Source organism: Solea solea, chromosome 7 (genome assembly GCF_958295425.1).
Source record: "Solea solea chromosome 7, fSolSol10.1, whole genome shotgun sequence".
Classification (NCBI taxonomy): domain Eukaryota; kingdom Metazoa; phylum Chordata; class Actinopteri; order Pleuronectiformes; family Soleidae; genus Solea; species Solea solea.
The window spans coordinates 16354779-16377818 of NC_081140.1; the positions used below are offsets into that span (position 1 = coordinate 16354779).

Here is a 23040-nt window from a genome sequence, read left to right on the forward strand (position 1 = left end):
AGAGGCTCAAAATGGCCCTGTATATGTTGACCATGTTTGGCTCCACACACAGCTGCGACACCGCTTTCTCCACAATGAACATCATTAAATCTAAATGTTGTTTTGGCTCAGCGCTGAGCACCTGCACATATGTATGAGAATGCTCCAGACACCATTCCAGCCCAGATATAAATTCCTGGCAGAGCAAACTAGAGCTCATTTCTCCCACTGAACGACAGAAAGTGGGTAAGTGGGTTATGCGAGAGAAAGAAACTGTTTAATTGTTCATATGTTTCGAGGTCCGTTTGTTGCACATTAGTCTGAGACTGACATTTTTATAAAAATCAAGCACTTTATTTTAAGATGCACAACGCTGCAAAAGTGATTTTATTTATTTTCCCTCTTTTATTTTTAAATGGAGCCATTGTATTTAATGAGAAAAAACATTACATGGTATTATATATCTCTATATAGTTTTAAGTTTCAATAAAAATACATACACATAAACAAATAAATCGAAATGTTTTTAGATTCTAGTATTTTCCTTATTTGTCAGAGTTGTTGATTGCATGTTACATACAACTACGATACAACTACTAAAGGTGGCTTCAGTGTATATATCAGACCAAATCCTAACGCAAGTTAGGCATTATGATGTTCCAGACCTTTGCTTGAGGAAGTGTTCTCTTGGATTTCTTTGAATTTCAGTTGATTACCCTTGCCCTATGACGTTACGGCTGCTTTCATGCAGTTATGATCTCTGTCTGCTTCTCAGCAGCTCGGCTCCCTCGACCTCCTCCTGCATTAGCATTTAGATTCCTTCATTCAGCATGACTTCATGTAAATTGAGCGTGTGTGTGTGTGTGTGTGTATCTCACACTCTGCCTGGTATCCCTGAGCTCAGAGAGAGTCTGTGTGAAACTCGGTTTTCAAGCATCATAGGAGGAGCCCAGTAGACCCTAGCTTCTTCAAAATGTTCTTATACAAGGAGTCACTTATCCTAATCAAGGATGTGGTGGAAAGTAAATAAATTGAGCAGCCCAAATGTCCCCGTCCAAAGATTTTGCAACACGTTTCGTTGACCAGGAAGCATTGCATATGCTTTTATGTCCATGGAAAGACTGGATACAATCTCATTTACACCCTGAAAGTGTAACTAGTCTAATTCAGGACTGATTCACACGTACAGACAATTTAGAGTTACTAATTGACCTAACGTTTAACATCTGTCTGAGAGTGAGATAAAGAAGAAAGAGGACGATGAGTTAGAGGTGGAGACACAGAGAAGAACTGAGAACAGTTTGAGACCACGTTAGAAACTGCCAAGTCCGACCCCAGTCTGACTAAGTGTGTACACGCAGGAGTAATCGGACTATGAATCACATTATCCAAGTATGTGAGTCTAACTAATGTGTTTACATACCATTAATTAACTATAATCAGACTTTTAACATGCATGTAAACGCACTGACTGTTTGAAAGAATGATGTGAAGATGGTAAAGAGGTAAAGGCTCCAGAGGACAAACGGGTAATAACACATGACTGTGAGAGAGCGAAGGGAGAAGATTAAGGGAGCAATGGGAGTGATGGAGTAATCAGGTTTGAACCCTGACTGGAAGCGTTAATTATGCTTTCAGTGGTGATCTATAGGGGAAGCAGAGAGTGGGGGGGACCGCGCGCTGCAGGCCTCCGTCCTTCACTTCAACCACTTACATGACCACGAGTGTGGATATTGATTTTATAACATTTAAGCTGTGGGATTTGTGTCAGCATGTATGTAGCTGTACACAAAGATGTTTTTTACTGCCCTATGTCTGACATCGATCTGTTTGTTTATGTGGGTATACATGTACATGTACAACACATACAAACACTTAGATCAATTCCCTTATCTGTACCTGCCTGTACCTCACTGGAAGTACCTGTTCAATTTATACTGCTTCGGGCAAATGGTTGTTTTGTTTTGTTTTTGCTGGAACCAACTGCTGTAGCCAACGATAGGTTTATTCCTTTAACAAGACATTAACTCTGTCTCCTGACGTCAGCACAGCCAGATCTGCTGCACCTTATCTCTGTAATCAAGCCCTTTACAAATACCTAACACTACTGCTACCACCACCACCACCACCACCACCACCACCACCACCACCACCACCCTGCCAGAAGTAAGCTTCCAGCCTTTTGGGCATACAAATGTGAATTCAAGGAATCATGGAAAACTTGAAACACCATGTTTCCCTGTTTTGCCTGAGATAAAATCATGGTCTATAAGCACATGAAATTAATACAGAGAAGGTAAGATATTGGTAGTGTGGTCTTTGAAATGATAGTTCAGGTTTTTTAAAGGTTGCATGAGGGACTGGTGTTCCCCTTGTTCGTGGATATAGAGGCTCAGCAATAAATGAAAATAGAGCTACCAGCATGCTTACAAAATTTGAACCACTTGGCTAAACGATTTAACTTTACTATATCCTAAGAATACACTTGAATGTACTCTGTTGTCTGCATCAGTCTGTAGACAAAATGAGTATTTTTAGATGCAGGGACACAGGAGCTGCTGGTCTCCTGGGTTTCTGTTTAGGTAGATCCAAACAGAAACGTTCAAACAACTAAGTCATAAGATAACACACGTGAAGTGACTGATGAAGGTAGCAGTGGGTCAAGTCTCTGTGTCTGTGTCTCTGTACATCCGTACCTCATACAACCACACGTCAAAAACTTTAGCATTGTGTGTGTGAGAGAGAGATTCTTAGCAGTTCCTGATATTGGTTTATGTCCCACACCAATAAAATCTGCCTGATGTCTTATGAGAACTGAGACGTGCACAGTGACTCACTGACGCATGTTGACCGTCTAACCAGAGAGAACCTGAAGTGCTTTCATCTTCTGCTCACTTATCGTCTCCTTCTGTTCCTTCCCGGATCCTTCTCGTTTTTGATGCCTGACATTTGTTAGACAGAGGCCCCTATTTTGTGTATTAAGTAAAGAGATAATGGGAGAATAATGACCCAGGCTGTGAGCAGGAAAGCTAAAGTGGCAATGGAATGGAAATGTGGAAAAGTCAAACCAGAGATGAATGGGTTGTCGAGATGAATGAACGGAGAACAGGCCGGCCTGCATTGGAGCAGGTGTAGAGGAGGAGATGGTGATCAGGGGAAGATGACAGACTGAGAAGAAAACAGGAATTGATGAAGTCACCAGCAGATGTAACCTCCTGCTTGCCAGCTGTTACCTGATCCAGAGGCAGCACAGCTGTGATGAGGAGGGAGGACAATGTCAGACGTGGAACTTGGTGGCAGATGCTGTGAAGTGCAGAGTTCAATGGAGGGTCTGCATGTGATATGCACCGAATCATGTGTTCAGAGGCAGAATTCAAAGTTTTTATCTCCAATTGTCAGCTGGAATCAGCGAGCCTGGCTCTGCTCTATCGCACAGTGTGTTTAGTCTGTATAAAACCCATAATATTCACAATGTAAACTTTAGGGTAACGTCAGATGAGCTGTTTCCCGGTCTCTTGTCTCAGTGCAGAGCTGAGATAACATCTGGAGTTTTTGTAGATATGAGAACAGTTTTGATCATCTCTAACCCTCAGCAGTCATGGTGTGTTGAGAATAAACACATTCATTTTCGTCCGTAATAGCCTTCACATGAATATTTTATTTTACTGAGGATTGTGTAAGCACCAAAACACTGTCACTTACATCACTCTGACTCTGGTGCATGGAAATAAAATTTTGTTGTTCAGTTGTCAAATTGTCAAGTTTAGAGTTGCAACCAACGTAATCGATTAATTTGTCGATTATTTTCTCGATGAATCGTTTGGTCCATAAAATATCAGAAAACCTTAAAAGATGTTGATCGGTGTTCGTCAAACCTGGAAATGATGATGTTCTCAAATGTCTTGTTTTGTCCACAAACCAAAATGATTCACTTAATGATTTCTTGTTTTCCAGAGCAAAGAAATGAAGAAGCTTCAAACCGGTTAATCGATTATCAAAATAGTTGTCGGTTCATTTAGTAATCGATTATCATAACAGTCAGTTATATCCATGTTCCTTTCTCAGCCCTGATGAACACATTCACAGCTTAACTTCCCGATTAACACTACAGGTTGTTTTGACTGAGTCAGTTTCACTTAAATGCATGTTGTTGATTGAAATAGTTTTGTGTATACTGCTGTATATGTATATACATCTTTTGCATAAACCACCTTCAGTCAGCTTCATCATTGTCCCTCTACTAACTACAGCTAATCACTAGTGCGTCCCTAAATCCCCCACCTAATCTAAAAGCTCCCTTTTTTGTGTCTCTCTTAAACACCAGGTGGAAGAAATCCGAGGTTTTATTGAGTCTCTGGCCGAGAAGGTCGAAGAGGTGAAGAGGAAGCACAGCGCCATCCTCGCCTCACCTAACCCTGATGAGAGTAAGACTGTCTTTTTTCTTTTTCTTCAAGTTCAATTCTCGAATGCTTAACACAGTTGGACCTTCACAAAAAAAAAGTACTGTGGTAATTCTGAACAGACATGAGTGTCTCAGGAGGTCAGGTGGAGTTTTTGCACTTGTGATTAGCTTGATTAAAAACTCACTCCACCACAGGACCTGCTGAGAAGGGTTTGAAGTGTCGAGTACGCTTGATTCGCTTCTTCACTGTTTCTAAAGGTAGTGATGGAAAGGAAGAAAACTTTAAACTTTTAGACATTTAAATAGGAATACACTACAGATGCTTTAAATTGTATAGTTTCCTCAGCGTCCTGTAACTGACTCATGTTACCGTGCTGCAAATATGTCAAGAGTCATGATTTTCAGGTTCGGCGATCTTAATTTACCCAGAATTCATGGCAGAATTGTGAAACGGATGAATTTTGAAATCTTTAAATTTTGAGTTTTGTCCTGTGAAACTGGCTTCAGATCTCAGCCCAACCAAACACAGAAGAGATTTTAGATCAGCACGTCAGACCATGTAGTCCAATATGAGTGAATATTCAGTAGAAATCAACCCAAACTTGATTTTATTCATGTATTTGACTAAATGACTTTTCTACTTCTATTATTTTGCATCATTAGTCAAGATGGCAAAGATGAACACAAGTTTAACCAATCACCACAACTTTTCTGCAACATTTACATCAGCATATGTTGAGTTTAGCTGCTCTTCTCTCTCCTCCATAGACACACGGTGAGCTGAGCTACCGCAGCGCTGCAAAAAATCAGCTTGTGTCCTCACAGAAAACATTGTTTTAAATGAGCAGGTCAATTTTTTTAATCAATAAACATGTGTTTGTGTAGTTTAAATGAGGCAGCTTCGGCTTGGTAACACATACGTGGGGCTGAAAACTTGCAGCATGTGAATAAACCCCAACATTTTCACTGTATAAATGGCCACCATGTCTTTAACAATATGCAATGTGACCACAGAGGTAGTGCTCAGCCCACTCTGCTCTATGAGAAGTCCTAGGTTTGAAGGAGGTGATTTAAAGAAGAGGTTGCATTGTACATACTGAAGCCTTCTGTTTACTTACTCTTTCACAGCCTAATGGTTGCATCAATGTTTTATCCAGCATTGATTCAATAACAAGTGAGGGAAGCTCTTAATGGGAAGAAGAAAACAAACGTAATGTATTCATATGCGCTGTCATTTAAAAGAGCTGAATAAATTTAGCAAATGGCCAAAACAATGACTCCATCTCTTACAGGAAAATGAAGAAAAAGAGTAACAGTTGATCAGAAAAAAAAGCAAAAAGACAGAAACCACACAGACTGTTGATAAAGACGTGATAAAATGGAAGAACCTTGAAGATGTTATACTTTCACTGTGAAGTTTCAATATAGTCTGCTTTCTTTTCCTTGTGTCTGCTTCATCTCCATTACTCTTCAGCCCTGTCTTTACCTCTTAATCCCGCTGTTAACACTGTCTGCCGTGTTCCTCACGTTCTCATATCTCCTCCACCCCTTTGTGCCGCACTTCTCTTTGCTTTTATTCAGTCTGTGCTGCAAACTACAATTCATTTCCCCCCCCTTCCCCTACCGTCTGTGTTCTCTCATTCCTCTTCCTCTCTCATTTGTGTCAGGGCATTGATCAAAACCCTGGCACATGAGGGGGATGTTATACTAGTAACACCTCCCAATGCCCTTTCTTCTCACTGATTCCCTCCCCTCCACCTTTCGCCAAAGGCATTGATCTGCCTGTAGCAGCAGGTGTCAGATGAGCCCTTTAACTAGGAGTGGGACGATGAATGAAACAGCAACATCAGCAGCAATGACCCTCTTATGACCATCATGATATTCAGCACACCTGGATTTATTTTGATGTTATTGGCTTCTGCCCCTTTCTCCAAGATAACTCTAACATTTGAATATCTGGCAGTTATTCAACCGTTCATTACGGTACTGAGAAGCTGACGTCACAAACGTGTGACGCGCTGGTGAATCTCGTCTGTGATCGGACAGTCGTTCCACGGAAGTACTGAGGGCTACCGTAATGACAGGTATATGGGTGCCAAGCTCTATTTCTCTACTTTTCGGTATCCATCCATCCATCTTCTACTGCTTTATCCTCCACATGAGGGTCGAGGTGCCAATCCCAGCTGACATAGGGCGAAAGGCAGGGTCACACCCTGGATAGGTCGCCAGTTCATAGTCTTTGAATTTTCTAGATATCACAAACGGTTTGGGAGCATGCAGGATGGTGAGAGAAGGGTTAAGATACAATTTCTTCCAAAAGCCATCTCCTCTGTGACTGAAATTGATGCTCATCGTGTGTGAATGTGTCTCCCCCTGATAAATGCACATCAGTCAACCGCTGATGTAGATTTCGGAGAGAGAGGTCAGTCTGTTCTTCTCTGTCTGCCTGCTGCATTGTGACACTGACGGGGACTAAAATCATCCTTCTACCAGGAAGCTGCTCTGTCTCTCGAGCACCATTTCTCATGGCGTGTGTGTATAAATGTGTGCGTCACTAACTCATAATGGTGCCCTGATTGCATTCTTATCATCAAATCGGTAAAACCAGTAACGTGCGTGGTGCGTTAGGCCGTTGAAATTGTGCAAAATAAAACAAAAAAAACAAAACTAAGCACCAAAAAGTTTAATCAGTGTTTCTCATTACTACTTTTTTATCCACTCCTGGCAACACAAGATTAATGTTAAGACACTTTGGGTGAGATTAGGAAAGTAGCATAAACAGCAAAAGCATAACATGGTATTTGCCATGCTAGAGGCACACACTGAATGAATGTGTGATGTCCAGAAATGTCCTGCCCTCCCACCATCACGCTGACATTTGACATTTTTTCTCCACTCTGGGGAAAATACATTGTTCTGCCTGCACTATTGCTTGAAAGCATGTTCCTCCAAGCAAATCAAACTTACTGATGAGAATGTACTTTCCCTATTTCCCTTTCCTTTCTTTTTAAACCACTATTATTGAAAGAGTGAGAATGATCACGGAGTCGTGTTTCCCTCCAGTCTGTGGATAAACAGGATAATGGAGAAGTGAGGGTGGAAGGAATCATCTTTTTATGAAGGCATTTCACAGCGTAACATCGTCAGGTGATAAACATCCTCTTTCTGACACAGTTTATCATTTTCATAACTACATCACGTCTCCCAAGCCACCCACCTCACCAGCATCACAATACCAACCTCCTCTTCCTCCCCCTTTGCTGTGGGAGCTCTTGTGTTCGCTGACTGAGACGTTTTCCTGTTGCTATCCACAGAGTTAATTCCAGCCCAGTTGCAGCGCCCATTTTGACACACGCACACACACACACACACATGCATGTGGACACGTTACTTTCAGCCCTGCGTTACACATGGTAACAGTCATTCCTACCAGGGAATTTAAGCATGCATTGCAAGTGGTTAAGGCTCTGTGTGGGCAATAATGAAGATGGATGAGGTCATAGCTGCCTGATCATAATGAGTATTGAACCTTTGTTTCCTCACAAGTACATTATGATGAGGGAAAGGAAGACACAAATGCATTTTATATTTAGAAACAAGATTGAATTCATCCTTCCCGATACGTAATTGAATTGTTTGAGCTTGTCGTGTTACTGTGTTTGTTGTTGCTTTGTACTTGGGCAGCACGGCATCTTCTCATCTCATTTTGATGAATAAGACTGTGGTCTTGATAGATTTCACACAGAAAAGGTCAACAGTCGGTGCTGATTGCGTCTTCTGTGGCAGCATCAGTGGCCTTAATGGTCGGCGGCTCCCAGGAGAGTGTGAGGTTGGTATAAAATGAAATGGCCTTTTCAGAGATGGTGATTGAAAAAATTTTTGTTCTCTAACTTTAGACTCGTGGAATAAAAAAAGGTCCATCCTGAGGACAGATTAGTGGCACTGTTCTCTGACCACAATTATAGTTCACATCATTTCTTAAAGTTTAAATCACATTCCATATTAATTAATTTTGATTCACCCAGCACCTCCTGACTACCTTTTTCTCTCTGTCTACCTTTCACTTCACCTTGCACCAAAACACACAAACACTATTGGCATCGCCTCGCCTCGGCACCTGGTACCAGGTACTTTTTTTAGTACCAGCTCTGGCGAGGTTCCAAGCGTGCTGAGGCGATACTATGCGTGACATCGCCAGACTGCCGGCCACTGATTGGTCAGAGTGCCATCACAGGAAGAGACGTCCGACACAAGAAGCCGAACAATGCCGAACTGTAGATCAGTTAAAAAGACTTAACACTGCCAAAAAACGTGGGTTAATCTGCAACAATTACCAGGAAAATGTCTAAAATCTCAATATTTAACAGAGGAGTCTGGTGTATTTAGCGACAGCACTGCTGATCGCGACCGGCACCACAAACCCTGCCGCTGTATTTCAGTCCAGTGACTGAGAATCTGTGCTGCCGTCATGGAGGAAGTACTGAACAAATCTTTTTAATGAACTCATTCTAATGATTCAGTTACGCTGTAAACAACTGCTTTACAAGTCACAAGTCACTCGCTTGTGAGTGTCGCATGTAAAACCGAGTCACGGCAGTTTCATGCAGCCGTGCAGTGATGACTCCGCCCACGTTGAGTAGGTACTGTTTTGTGACACATTATGGCACATTTTAATGCAAAGTGGGAACAATCTCTTTTTTCCGAGGGAGACCTGGATGAAGCAGCTCTCCAGGTACGGTGACTGTTGCTGCTGTCAACACCTCTAGCTCGTGTCCTTTCTCCCACGCTGAGGTGTAACAGAGATAAGGACAGTTTTCAGTGCTGCATTATAAATTTACACAGCAGTTCTCATTTGAAGGGTGATAACTACTGTAGGCATAGTTCATCTCTTCTAAACTGTTATTTCCTCTCTCTTAAGTTGTAGGTTACAATTGTGTCATTGTGGTCCCTCCTCAGTGGATAAAAGGTGTGGTTGAATCTGTTAAATCTGTGGAAATCGGATATGTGAGTTTATATTTTACGGTTTGTCTTCACACAACGTGAAGATGAAACCTTGATTTTCACATTTTTTTGCCTGTAGTGGTCAGCACTCGTGCTTCATGGAAGCAGGAAGAGGGCCTTTCAAGGGCCTTTCTGCAAGGAGTTTGCATGTTCTCGCCGTGTGTGCGTGGGTTTCCTCCGGGTTCTCCGGTTTCCTCCCACAGTCTAAAAGAATGCAGATTTGGCAAACTGGACACTCTAAATTGACCAGTTTTTAACACCGTTGTCCTGTGATGTCCAAATGTCTGTTGTTAATGTGGCAAAGCACTTGTGTTATCAGTCTCAGAGTTTCCAGTATAATAATGTCTATAATTCGAGGACAAATGAGTAGTTGCGTTACAGAAACACGACATTATAAAGACCCAAAATACAGTTTTTTGTGTATGCTAAACTGCCACCATACTGCAGAATGCATTCAGACTTCCTGCTGAGAATCTGCTCCTTAACTCAAAACACTGGAGAGTTTATTTGACAACATTTCTCAGTGTGTTGTTTTTCCATCTAACTAGTGTTTTCTGCTCCCTCTGACATCTCAGAATCCAGTTTCTAAAGAGCATCCTTACACTGACTCCGAAACAGTCCTCAACAGGCAGCTCTGGAGATGTTTGTTTTAATTGCAGCCTGTGAGTGTTACTATTTCTAGAGTCTAGTTTTTGGCTGAGTGTGCTCCCACCCTCTGAGTGCCGTTTGCCAAAGCCCCTCCACCAAAATGTAAATGTGTTGTGTAAGGTTCCGATGGTCTTGGTGTGCTCTTTGTTCTTCCTTAACCATCTTTTTCCACACACCCCCCGTCCTTCCGTCTCTGTATCTAAGGTAGCGTTGGAGACGTTAGAACACAGCTCTGTACTGTGGAATAATGAGATATGATAGGATGTTATCTCAAAGTGAAGTTAATATGATTTGTAAAAGTGTGCGAGTCCAAGGACAGTCAGAGAGGCGTGCACACATTAATGGAGGTCAGAGGTAGTACGATGGATTAGTCTAACCGTCTGTCCTCTTGGCTCTTCAATCATCGGACAGCGAGAGGCACGTTGTGTTGCCGCTCTCATGTCGATCGAAATGTCAAGAGTGGGAATGACATGAGCGCTGCCATGTTAACGCAGAGCAACCTCGCTATACTGTCTGGGGAGATGTTTCAGGTGGAAGAGAAGTTGGAGATGTGAGCTGAGACATTAAAATACAACACTCACACCGGCTCTTGAATGGAACCTGAAAAATGATGTACTATTTTTTTTTTTTTTTTTTACTCGCTGCAAAAACAGTATTATAATTATTGGTGTAGAATTGTTCATTTTAAAAACATGGGAGACCACAGACACAGAACTTTGTGACCCATTTTTAATGTTTCAATCCTGAGAAAGCACACAAGATGCAGGACCACACACTTTCAGGGAGGAGGTTCCAGAGATTTGGGATTTTAGACAGACACAGAGATACATCTCGCAGGACACATTAAACAAGCAATCCTACTGTTGCCATAAATCAACAGTTTAGTCCTCTATCTCTACCATCCCGGGCTTAGTGGACGGTCTTCACATTTATCCTTGTGGCACTGTGGGCAGCACAGTAAACTCGCTCTGTCGTTAGTTATTGCGATGTTCCTCTCACGCCCGATCACTGTTCAGTCGTAAACATCAAACATGTTTAATACTGAAATCAGGGAGACTCTGATGCATCCAATGACATTAAAATCACATCGGTCAAGTCTTCACGCGACAGGATCATTTAACCAGATAATCTGTTCTCTGCTCTCTGTGATGTATCTGAACTCTTCATTCATGTAGAGCTTAGTGTTTTTGACTTTTAGGTTTGTCATTACCTTTTTGTTTCTCCACCAAGACAAACATCAGTAATGTTTGAGCGATGAGCTCAGGTTCTGTCTCACTGGAACATCAGACACCTGGACTCTAGACGATCAATGAGCGGAGCAAACACACACACGCACGCACACACAGACAGGCCTGGTGATATATTTACAGAGGAGACACGACTGAGAAAGACTGAGAGATGGAGGAAAAAAGAGAAATGGCTGCATGTTAGAGCCTGGAATGGCAGCAATTGACCCTGAATTAGAGAGGAAGAGACAGAATTGGCTTTGTGTCTTGTCAGTGTCACTATACCCTGACATCAAATCCATCTCTCTCACTCACACACACACACACTTGTGCCAATGTTATTCTAATCAGTTTGATCAGTCTGAGATACAGAGTGCCTGCAGTCAACAACAAACTTGGATGACGTTCTTATGTAAGTGCTGCTGCACTAGAAGCAACATTGATGTATTAATGTCCAAGCTTAATGTAGGAGGAGATTGACCTGGACATTCAGGATGTTTATCTTTTATTAAATCTTGTCAATATGCTCGTATATCCTAATGTTTCTGATGACTGATGTATTTACAGGACCGTCCTGATAAGGCTGGCAGTACAATGACCATACAATGAAAGTTCCTGGTTTGATCCCCGCGCACTCCGAGTAATAAACTAAACCCCTGTTAACCCCCAAAATGCTCAGGCTGTACATTCAATTATACATTGTAAATAAACTGTAATTATTTTAAACACAAGTATTTAAAACACAGTGGTTTTAGAAAATATTATCTGTCCACTTTGTTGCTGTTAAGTAAACAAGAAAATCAATGCCACTGGCATGCCTCTTAATCTATCATCAGCAGCTCATTAACTTTAGCCCAGGTGTGTTTTTGTGTGTGTTCATTTTTTCTCTTTCTGCTTATCTGCATTCTTTCAGTCATTCGGATTTAATTTTGTCTGGGTAAACACACCACAATTTAATTTGTTCCCAGCAAATTGACAGCTGTGGGAATGATCATATCTCGTATGAATTTAACTACAATGTCCTAGTTTTGGGATGAGTCTAATAAAATCCTGCTCGGTGTTATCAGCAGCAGTTTGAGATTGTGCCGCTCTTATGTTTTGAAGATGCTGCAAAATTCTGCTGAAAAACCCTAAGTAAGCAAGAGGACGAGAGTGCGTGCCAGATTTTGGCTGGAAAAATTGTGTTGCTTTTTTTTTTTATTGTCTTGAGCTTTATTTAGAAACTACCCTCACAAAATTAGCTGTCGTTTCATGTCTGGTTTGTAGCCGCATGCCTCTGGATGACAAAGATCAAAATCAGCTCTCGCTGGATTGGCGGTGAAATCACTGTTTCACACTGACAACCATACATTTTACTGCATGTCTGTTCGCTGTCAGCCGATGCCGTACACGGCCTTAAATTGCCCACTTTGATCAGAGGATCACATAACCCCCAGGTTGGGCTCATTAATAGATATTTTTAAAATATTGGCAAGAACTATTTATATCACACTACAGACGTCTGTTAAATTTGATCCGTTACTATATTTGTATAAAATTGTCTTCCACATTTCCTCCTTATAGAGAATCTCTCCCTCTTGCGCCCTGATTCTCCTTCTCTTTACCACTTTGAAACAATCTGAAGCTGGTGAGAGGACCAACTGCACACATCTCCATAGCAACAACACAGTCTTAATGATGGCAACAAGCGTGACCTGAGGATTCCATTTGAGAGTGTCTGGAAGAGGAATGGAGTGTGAAGCCACAGCTCAATTGACTTCTCAGTTTTGCCCTCTAATTTGCTTCCTGCTTGCTTCTCCCTCTACTTATTCAGCAGCGTCTGTGCTCTTCCTCGTTTCAGACGGCCAATAATGAGGCTGAATACACACTTGATCAAGCAGTTTGGTCTCCACTCTTTCTTAACCACCAGGGAGAAATCCAATCCAACTCCTTAATAAATACACGCACACACACACACACACACACACACACACACACACAATCAGCTCAAAACTAAACTCAGGTTTAGTGTCATCATCTCTGTGATTGCGAGTGCAGCTGACCTCTTGTCAGGTTGTTGTGATTATCATCGTTGATGCACATTTTACTATTTAATCATTCAAAAGTAATTTTCCAAGGAATGGAATTACATGTTTTACATTACATTCTTCTGTTATTGATCAGTGATTACAGCGTGAAGAAAGATTTGTTCTGCTAACGAACATAAATCACCATAAATTGCTGTTTATTCATTTTGCCCTGTGGGTCTCAGCCCACCACCCTAGATCAGTATCTGACCCTGACAATCCCAGGGTATCCTGCCCACATTTAGCCACTGGCAAGAATTTCATTTAAATGATTGCAATGATGACCATTACCATATTTAAGCCAGATGGGTTAGGATGCTGTACATCAGGATATGTTGTATTTGTAGTGTAATGGTTCCAATAGATTTTTAACATGTACTGTCATACTGTGATGTTTTTAGAACATGTACTGCCTCTCGCCAAGTATCTCTGTTATTTTCTTTGGCTAAAAAGACTTTAGACAAGGAGAAATAAAAGGCCAATGATGGGTTAGGTTTGGCACTGCAAAATGACACTTCACTTACCTGATACATACCTTTTGTAGTATCGCATATTGAACCTTTGAAGAACAGTCATTTCGTCTGGGGTTCCGTTCCATGTTGGTGGTTGCAATAACAACACCAAAGATAAACTGTGGTATAACGAGAACAAGCCTTCCCTTATATTCTCTATAGCAAAAGCACCTGCTTACTGTGTTTTCTATCTGTCTTACATTGAGATGAGCCTGTCTTTTCCAGCATGACATAATGCTATTTCATAAGTTAGTGCTTTGTCCCACTGAGCTCTATGCACCACAGGCTGATGTCCACTGATATGGAAATGTGTCTGTTAAGAAGATTAAAAGCTTGTGATGCTTTGCTGTTCACTGTATAATAGATACACCATCGCCACAGAGCTGTTCTAGTTTAACAGCTCTGGAGTTAATATTTAGTTTCACTGTTTGTGATTATGACTTTTTTCATCATCAAAGTGTCACACAGTGTCACGTAAAGTATTCATGTAGTGCCATGGCTGTGTGTCATTTGGCCAATCCTCTGCTATTGTCAAATCCTTTTCTGCATGATGGCACTTGCACACAGAAAAGTAAGAACTTTATTTAATCTGTTCTAGTTTAACGTGTGAGTTACAAAACAAGTTCAACAGAGAAAATAAATGAAGTATATTTGCGTTTATATTATTTGTTTATTTGAAAATACAGTTGTATGTGATATAACCATTCATGCAGAAATCATGCAGGGAAGATGAAAAGGTAAAGGTAGCTTACAGAGATACCTTACCTAAGTAAAATAACAGTTTTCAATATCGATAAACACAATACTAGTCCGAGTTAAAAAATCTCTAAAAATCTCTGTTGATTATGCCTATTCAGATATGTTTTAAATATTTTAAAATTGACAGCTCGATCGCTCCACAGAGATGGTCCACTGTTCTTCTCTGTTTATTTTGAATTACAGAACAATCAAAAGAAAAGAGAGTCCTTTTTTTTTCTTTAAGGTTTTATTTTAATCACTGATCAAACTGTATGAAAGGCCCTTCTCTCACACCTGTGGCCGACAGTTAAACAGTGTCTGATTCTGACATCCTGACAAGCCCGAGCGATCATTATCTGCTGTGTCCATTGGTCAGCTGTGTGAAGGATGTGGAAGCAGGCGGGGGTTTGACTTCTCAGGTTTACTTTTTCCTTTTTCACACTTAGTTAGCACGTTTTGTGTGTAAAACCTGACTTTCTCCCTTGAGAGAATAATTGTGTCCATCATCAGTTAATGTGCTGATTATCTTCTTCTAATTGTTTTATCCACTTCCACTCTCTGACAGCATCCTCCTGCTGCTGACATTGCTTTCATCCTGTTGTAGCTCAGATTGTTTCTCTGTTTTATTGGTCGCCAAAATAGCATCTTATTGCTTCACACCCACATGTACTCTTCTTCCCACGTGAGTTTTCAACTCCTTGCTTCTACCACAGAGAGTCTGTTTGAGGGGTGTAGACCAGGATGGAGACAGGGATGCTGGCACTTTGTCTGCAAAGGAGGCAAAAATGGAGAATCAAGCTGATTATGATTTTGTCATATCTTGTGTGTCAGTAATATTGCTCATGCTCATTAACCTCTCCTCTCCTCTCCTCTCCTCTCCTCTCCTCTCCTCTCCTCTCCTCTCCTCTCCTCTCCTCTCCTCTCCTCTCCTCTCCTCTCCTCTCCTCTCCTCTCCTCTCCTCAGAAACTAAAGCTGAGCTGGAGGATCTTATGGCTGACATCAAGAAGTTGGCCAACAAAGTGCGCTCCAAATTAAAGAGTGAGTACTATTCCATTCTAGTTCCTCCTGCTAGCGCTGAAATTAATATTTGTTTCTCAATATTTCCTCTTTTTTTTTTTAATAATTGAATTGAATTGAATGCCTTTATTGTCATTGCACTTTAAACAATACAGCAGAATGAGGAGCGCTTCTCCACTGATGCATACAGTAAATACAAGAAATAAGTCATAAAAGGACACACATAAAAATAAATGAAAACAGTAAAAGAGCGGTAAGAAATAAAGTGTAAAGTATTGATGTGCAAACAAGTGGCAGTGAGTGACTGGGTTTGTTTAATTATGTTTGTGTAATGACATTATTGCATTTGGGAAGAAGCTATTTTTTGAATCTGGTGGCACTGGGTTTATTTGTACAGTTGAAACAGGTTCCACAATGCGAGCCTTCAACGATTGATCGCAGAGTTCCACTGTGACAGATTAGCTGATTAATCGTTCATGCAGAAATGTTAAGTATGTAAAAATGTGGCGGTTCGGCTTCTTTTAAAGAGACAGGGTACACTGCAGTAGGCAGAGTGACTGGTGTCCCTTGCTGTGATTAATCTGCATGAGCACACGCTGAGTTTTATTCACACTTGTGCACATGAACTGACTAATGTTACTGTAAAACACATAAATAATGTGCATAAATAATAATGAATGTGAACCTTTCCTTGAATCCATTGTTCAATAAGAGCATGCATGTGTGTGTGTGTGTGTGTGAGTTCTACAATCTCTTGTTCTTGTTCCTCTGTGTTCATCACATAATTAATTCTGTGCTATATGCAACGTTGTGCTGTGCCTCCCTGCAGAGCTGAGGTGTGAAAGAATAGAGGTCAGAAATAAAATCCCTTTTTCTGGCAGGTAAAAGATAACTTCAGAGCAGAGAGGTCTAAGATTATAGCCTCCAACACACACATATACACATGTGCTGTATCCTCACATTGCAGTGCAGAGTGCTTTTTACGCTGTATATGATGTGATACACACATGACATAAGTGCTATGAGGCAGAAGCGGCTCTGCATCACGAGCCTCTCACTGTGCCGCTCCAGTTCACATCAGTTGTTGCCACAGGATACCTTCGCATAATCACTTGACATGCGTTTATGTGTGAGTGACCTCATCTTGGTCAAACCTTTTGGCGCCCAGGGATAAATCCTCATGCTGGAGCCAAGCAATTTTATTTCTTCTATCCCTAACATAGAACATTTGAGAGAAACGTTCACCCTTTTCTGTGATTTTCATACATAGTATTATATAATCAGTTTAATTGCACATTTGCCACCTGGTCGTGTGGTAAGTACTTATCCCAACAGTGATTGTGCTGTGGTTGGAGGATAAAGACGTTTGTGGAGTGACTTATAACTTCTAGAGGCAGCCAATGGTGTTCATCGGCTTTATTTTGTGTGTTTAGTTCTGTATTTAAGGACCAGTACTAACTAGGAGTCTGATTGTATAATGTCATGTGTCCCTCCAGGTATCCAGCAAAGCATCGAGCAAGAGGAAGGGCAGAATCGTTCGTCGGCTGACCTGAGGATACGCAAAACACAGGTATAGTCTATAGTCTTATTTATTACATTATAGTATTTCTTTTACTAACTGTGGGCTAAGTGATGACATCATGAAGAAAAGGTTTCAAATCCGTCGATATTGATAATTATTCTGATAAAATGTTATAGTTGAAGGTTGATTTTGACTCCTGAATGAAAGAAACCAGTGAATTATTGTTTTTTAAAAAATGACTTGCTAAACACGGAAACATTTCACAATTCTGAGCTTAAACACTCCACATAGCTATTATGTTTTCAGTGTGTTTACATTGACGACAATCATATTCTGATTTACATTGTTGTTGAATTATTGCCCAGCCCTACTAATCGTTAAAATGCCCTGTTTTTGCAGTTCATCAGAATATGTCAATTTAAATTCCCCAAGAAATAGCATTTTCTTCCATAACATCTTCCCTTGTCCCGTTTACAGCACAGCACTGTGTTTGCCACTGTCTCAGTTTGTGCACACTGCACACAGTTTGCACTTAGTCTGGAGCTTGTCATTTGATACAGCTACTCTACCTGCTCACTTCCTGGCATTAAAAGTATTATTGGCATTAAAAGTGTTATTAAGTTACTGCTGGGATGAGGCAGGTTAATGTGAAAGCGATTGATGTCGTCTCCCACTGTGTCTTCAGCACTCCACACTGTCCCGCAAGTTTGTCGAGGTGATGTCCGAATACAACACCACACAGTCGGACTACAGGGAGCGCTGCAAGGGACGCATTCAGAGACAGTTGGAGATCAGTGAGTAGGAACCCCCGCAACAGCTCTTACACTGCGAACGTTAACATCTTGAGATGTAATTATTGTGTTAGTCCGACTCAAACATAACAATCTGAACTTCCGTTTTAAAGAATCGAGATTTGCACGTTGGCCCAGCACCATGTTGAGGTCTTGCAACTATAAATTCACAACCTGCAGTAAAGCACCTATTGGCTGATACCAGCTGTCAGTCACACGTGTCCACTCATATGTGCCGTTCATTATCGTCTGTTTCTCTCTAATATGGAACACAATTTATAAAACTGACATGTAGTGATCGAGTCCGTTAACTCCTGAGGAAAATGTTCACTGACAATGAATTTTCTTGCACTCAACAGTCACCCCCTGGTGGCTATTCAGTACATTCTTACTTCCAGGATTTGATTCACCCAGTAAACATTCTTTTTTATGTACAATCTGTGACATGTGACTGAGACTCTGCACATGTTCCACAGTTCCCGACTCCGTGAGCTGGTACACGGAAGACGAAAGAAAGCGGACTGATTATATGAGACCAAGTTTATGCTCTGTCAGCTGAAGGACTTGAATATTTGAAAGTGCATGGAGCTGGACTTGCTAATGACTAGTTGACAAGATGAAACCGGGGCACGTCACTACCTGGCCTACTTCATTCAATAAATCGATTCCTTGCTAGTGTTTGTTTACTGGGACAAGGACGATAGACCAATTAAATAGCGTGTTCGGGCTTCAACCGTAGCTCGGAAACATTGTCAACATCACTGAATGCATCCAAAACATCTGCTCTACTTCCACAAAGTGTTTTTCTCTCTTTCTTGCTCTTAAATCAATGATTTTGGAAGTGTTTCATTTGCACTTGTCATGAATCAGATTAGACAGAAAACTCTTGCCATGCTCTGACTAATCGACAGGAGACGACACACGAGACGAAGGCACTGAGAAACATTTACACTGGAACATTGTCAAATTTAGAAAGTAATGGTGGAATATAATGACTTGGTAATGTTTGTGTTGTTCGGTGCTCCATTTACCGCAGTGTCATACCACAGAGGATGTCATCATCATGTTTGATCCCCTAGGTTATTAGACCAGAATTAGAGTCAGATTCTGTTTCTGATCACTGCTATAATGTAGTCTCATAATCTCACCTTTATGGATTGGAACTGCCATATAATCCCATGCACCATGATCCTCCTCCTTTTATTAGTAAGAATTTAGATTCATGTTTTATCTCCACATTGTGCACTTTTAAAAAGAATTCTGCCTGGAAAACCTTCCTTACTGCAGCCACCTCTGCTTCTGTGTGTTTGGCAAACTTTTGGTAAGAAATCTAAATGAATAGCCACCCATTCTCCTCCAGCACTGACATGCAGTTTGATTTATAAGACCACTTACTCACTGTCACATATATTATTAATGACAAGGATGCTTTCACTTGGCTGGTGCAAATAAATTACCTCAACCCCCAACCTGTTGGGTGTTTATATCCTTCAATTTGTCAACTTCGTCGTCGTTCCCAAAGTTATTATCCAGCGCACAGACTTAAAGCACTCAATGACCTCCGACAAAGCCTCTGTCGTGTATCATTGTGGTTTTTATGATTCAGATCCAGATTTTAGTGCATACTGACATCTTTAACTGAGTAATTGAGGAAAATGTAAATCATCTCACTCATCTTTTACCACTTTATCCTCTATATGAGTGTCACGGGGGCCAATCCCAGCTGACATAGGGTGAAAGGCGGTGTACACCCTGGACAGGTCGCCAATCCATCGCAGTGTCACATAGAGACAAACAACCATTCACTCTCACTCTCACACCTCAATTTAGAGAGTCCAATTTGCCTTATCCCCAAATCTGCATGGTTTTGGACTGTGGTAGGAAACCAGAGAACCCGGAGAAAACCCACACACACTCTCCCCCGTCTTTCAAAATTGTAAATTGTCTAAATAAATCTAGAGTCCATATCTCAATCACAAACAAAAATCTTATGATTTCTTCCTTGGGTCATAACGAACGTCCTCAGTAAACCAGCGAAACATAACCTCTTTTTAGAGGTGGCATTAAATGAAAATTAATACATAAAGACATCATACAAAGATGTAAAACTAGGTAAGCAGTTTACAGCATAAACTACCCCACCAAAGTATATTACATCATCAATAAACCCAAATATAATTAGTTAATAATTGATTTGTTTTGTTTGGACAGAAATGTCAGTTCATCTCATCCATATTTGACTTTGCATTTGCCTGGTGTTGTGTACCAAAACAACCCCGTTCGCACTGAAACCACTTTCCAAAACACATAAATCACCCACACCCACACCCACACCCATATGCATGCACATGCCAGGTTGCTGCAGCTCAGATTGGAGCTGCTCTCACTTGTGTCACGCGGAATGTGTAATATGATCCGACAGGTATGAGCTGCAGGCTCCTGGCTCCTGGACAGGGCTGCTGCCACGGCTGCTGCCACGGCAGCCTGGCAGACTGTGTACCAGGCCAGCTGCCCCCAACAGTCATCTTGATAAAGTCACCTTATACACAAAGCCACGTGCTCACACACACACACACACATACTATGACTCATTTAGTGGTAATAACAGAGGAGAGCAGGGGCAGGGCATTGGCATAGATGTAATTTCCTCTGCCCATCTGTCAGTTAGAGTGGCCGCGTCTGTATGTGCGAGCTCCGCCCACCGTACATTGTACATAAGCAATAAATGTGGTCCAATCACGGAAAGACAAACACAGCCCATCCTCATGAGGTTAAAACACACGCAAGCCTGAGTCACTTTTTCCTTGAGCTCATTCAGATCCATTTAGATTTTTTTTCTGTCAGCTGGCGGAGTCACAGGAGGCCTGAGCCAATATCACCTGTCGTCAAGGAAGGGATTAGATACACAGGGAGAGTTGGGAAATAGAGTGAGGGAATGGAGAAATTAAAGCTTTGACCGTCAGACTACATTTTTGATCAGGACAGGAAACCAATACTGTGACTGTAAACACAGCACTGTCAAGAGAACAGATACCTAGTTAGGTAGGTAGGTAAATCAGTATTACATAAGTAAATACATTTTATTTATGTAGCACCTTTGACAGATATGGTATCACCAAGTGCTTCACAAGGCAATACAAGTAAAATTAGTAAAATATCAACAGTGTACATTAAAAACATTGACATTATAGCTCTAAAATCTCATTTTATACCTTTGGCACCACGGTAGGAAAGAAAATGTAAGTGGTTTTGATTTTGTGACTTTTGGATACAGCAATATATTGTTAAGCAATTATCAGCCCAGGCCTAATATTGAGTGAGTCACACATGATTTAATCAGTGTCAACAAAGCTGTCCTCAAAAGTGGAGTCTCTTTGAAATCACATAGTTCTATGTGTAGTTCTGTGTTTAAAAAGAAACCTACAATTAAACAATGGTGTCTGAAATACACACAGTCTGATTACTCAGTAATTTAGTCATTAGAAGACAAGCAGACTATTAATCACGATTAATGTAGATGTGATGATTAATTAGTAAAAAAAAAATGTAATCTATTGACATCCCTACTATCTAGACATCAAGCGGACTTCAAGAAATAATCAAAGTGTTACTGAAACAAATTCTGCACTCAAGCTTTAACGTTTGACACATTGGTGTCCAATAGCACTGATTGGAGATGAAGGCTCAGTGACGTTGTGGTGACATTTGACAGTTTAATTTGCCATTGGACATTCCTGTGCACACACGTGCAGATATATAAGCTGTTCTCATTCCATTGCAACTGAAACAGAAGCATGACAACCACTTGCTCCTTTCACCGTGCACACATCAATATTTGTGCGCCTTTTTCTTTTTTCTCCCTGTTCCTTGGGGGTCTCGCTTCATTAGTGTTACATAACAATGGGAATGAAATAATGCTGTTACTGGTAGCAACATGGTATGAATGATTTAATAGCCCATAAACACTATGGGTGAAGTGAGACTTCTTTGCTCCATATTAGGCTTCTCGGGGTTTAGGTCTCCATGGTAACAAATAAGAGCCTCCCTCTGAGCCCGTCAGGGCTTAAAAAAAAAAAAGCCAGTGTGTGTGTGTGCGCTTGTATTTGTTACCTCTTTAGGACCTTTTCCTGGCATACACACTGACCTTTTCAGGACCAGTAGTCCTCATGTAGACTATGGTCCTAATGAGACAGAACCTCATTCCCCAGGAAATGGTTAAGTTTAGGCTGTCCACGTTAATGGAAGTCATTTTTTTTTTTTTCCTTGACGCAATTATCTGTGTCTCATTGTCCTTCAACTGCAACGCTGACCCTCTTTAATGTTTTAGCTTTAATGATTACTTATATATAGATCATTATATTGATTATTTATAATCATGGGGAATCGATCACAGTAACGAGGTGAATGTGGTCTGTCCCTCCCCTTTTGTGTCGTCCTCATCCTCTCTCATTTGTCAAACTGCAAAATGTCATTGCTGAACATGAGTAGGTTCTTAAGCTTTAGTGATGGCACAGGGAGGAAAAAACACCCAAAGGCAACTGAATAAAAATCATTGTTGTTGAAGTTGGGGTTCGATTAAAATGTGGCAACCACACGTACAGAGATATTCACCATGGATTGACACAAATGCACAAATAAATATTTGAGAGCAGCTTCATCAGTATTCTGCTCCTGAAGGCAATCATTGGCTGTGACTCCAGACTAGATCATCTCTCACCATCAGACTACCTGCTCAGCCACTGAGCCCCCCCACACCCACCAGCCTCCCTCTCTCTCTCTCTCTCTGTCACACACACCAGCTCATAAATGAACACCTACTCGGTGTTGTAACCTTCAGCAATAGCACAGAGAAACAGTGATATGTGGCAAAGCTATAGCTGTGTTGCTCCCCTCGTGGGAAAAAAGTAGTAGAGGTTTGTATGATTTAAAGGAGTGGTTTGACATTTTTGAAAGACCCCATCATTCTGCTTTGTTGACAACTCCTACTACTGTTACCATGACAACACTGGTCAAGCGTGCCTGTCACTCTTGCATCAAAGTACTCGTCACTCAGCAGCCATCTTGGTAAAGTTGTTTCATAATAACAAGATCAGACACAACTTCAGCTTTAATATGCACACTATCTGTGTATCATCAG

At 41.1% G+C, this 23040-nt stretch overlaps 1 protein-coding gene across 5 annotated transcripts in view; it reads left to right on the forward strand.

Moving 5' to 3' along the window:
• The window catches only part of LOC131462426 (syntaxin-1A-like), a 49134-nt gene that overhangs the window by 15035 nt on the left and 11059 nt on the right, over positions 1 to 23040 (forward strand). For all 5 annotated transcript variants that reach the window (XM_058633641.1, XM_058633642.1, XM_058633643.1 and 2 more), the window contains exons 3-6: positions 4304 to 4403; positions 15537 to 15611; positions 17087 to 17160; positions 17798 to 17906. In XM_058633641.1, coding sequence (XP_058489624.1) covers positions 4304 to 4403; positions 15537 to 15611; positions 17087 to 17160; positions 17798 to 17906 — 358 coding nt within the window. The remainder of the gene's footprint in view (positions 1 to 4303; positions 4404 to 15536; positions 15612 to 17086; positions 17161 to 17797; positions 17907 to 23040) is intronic.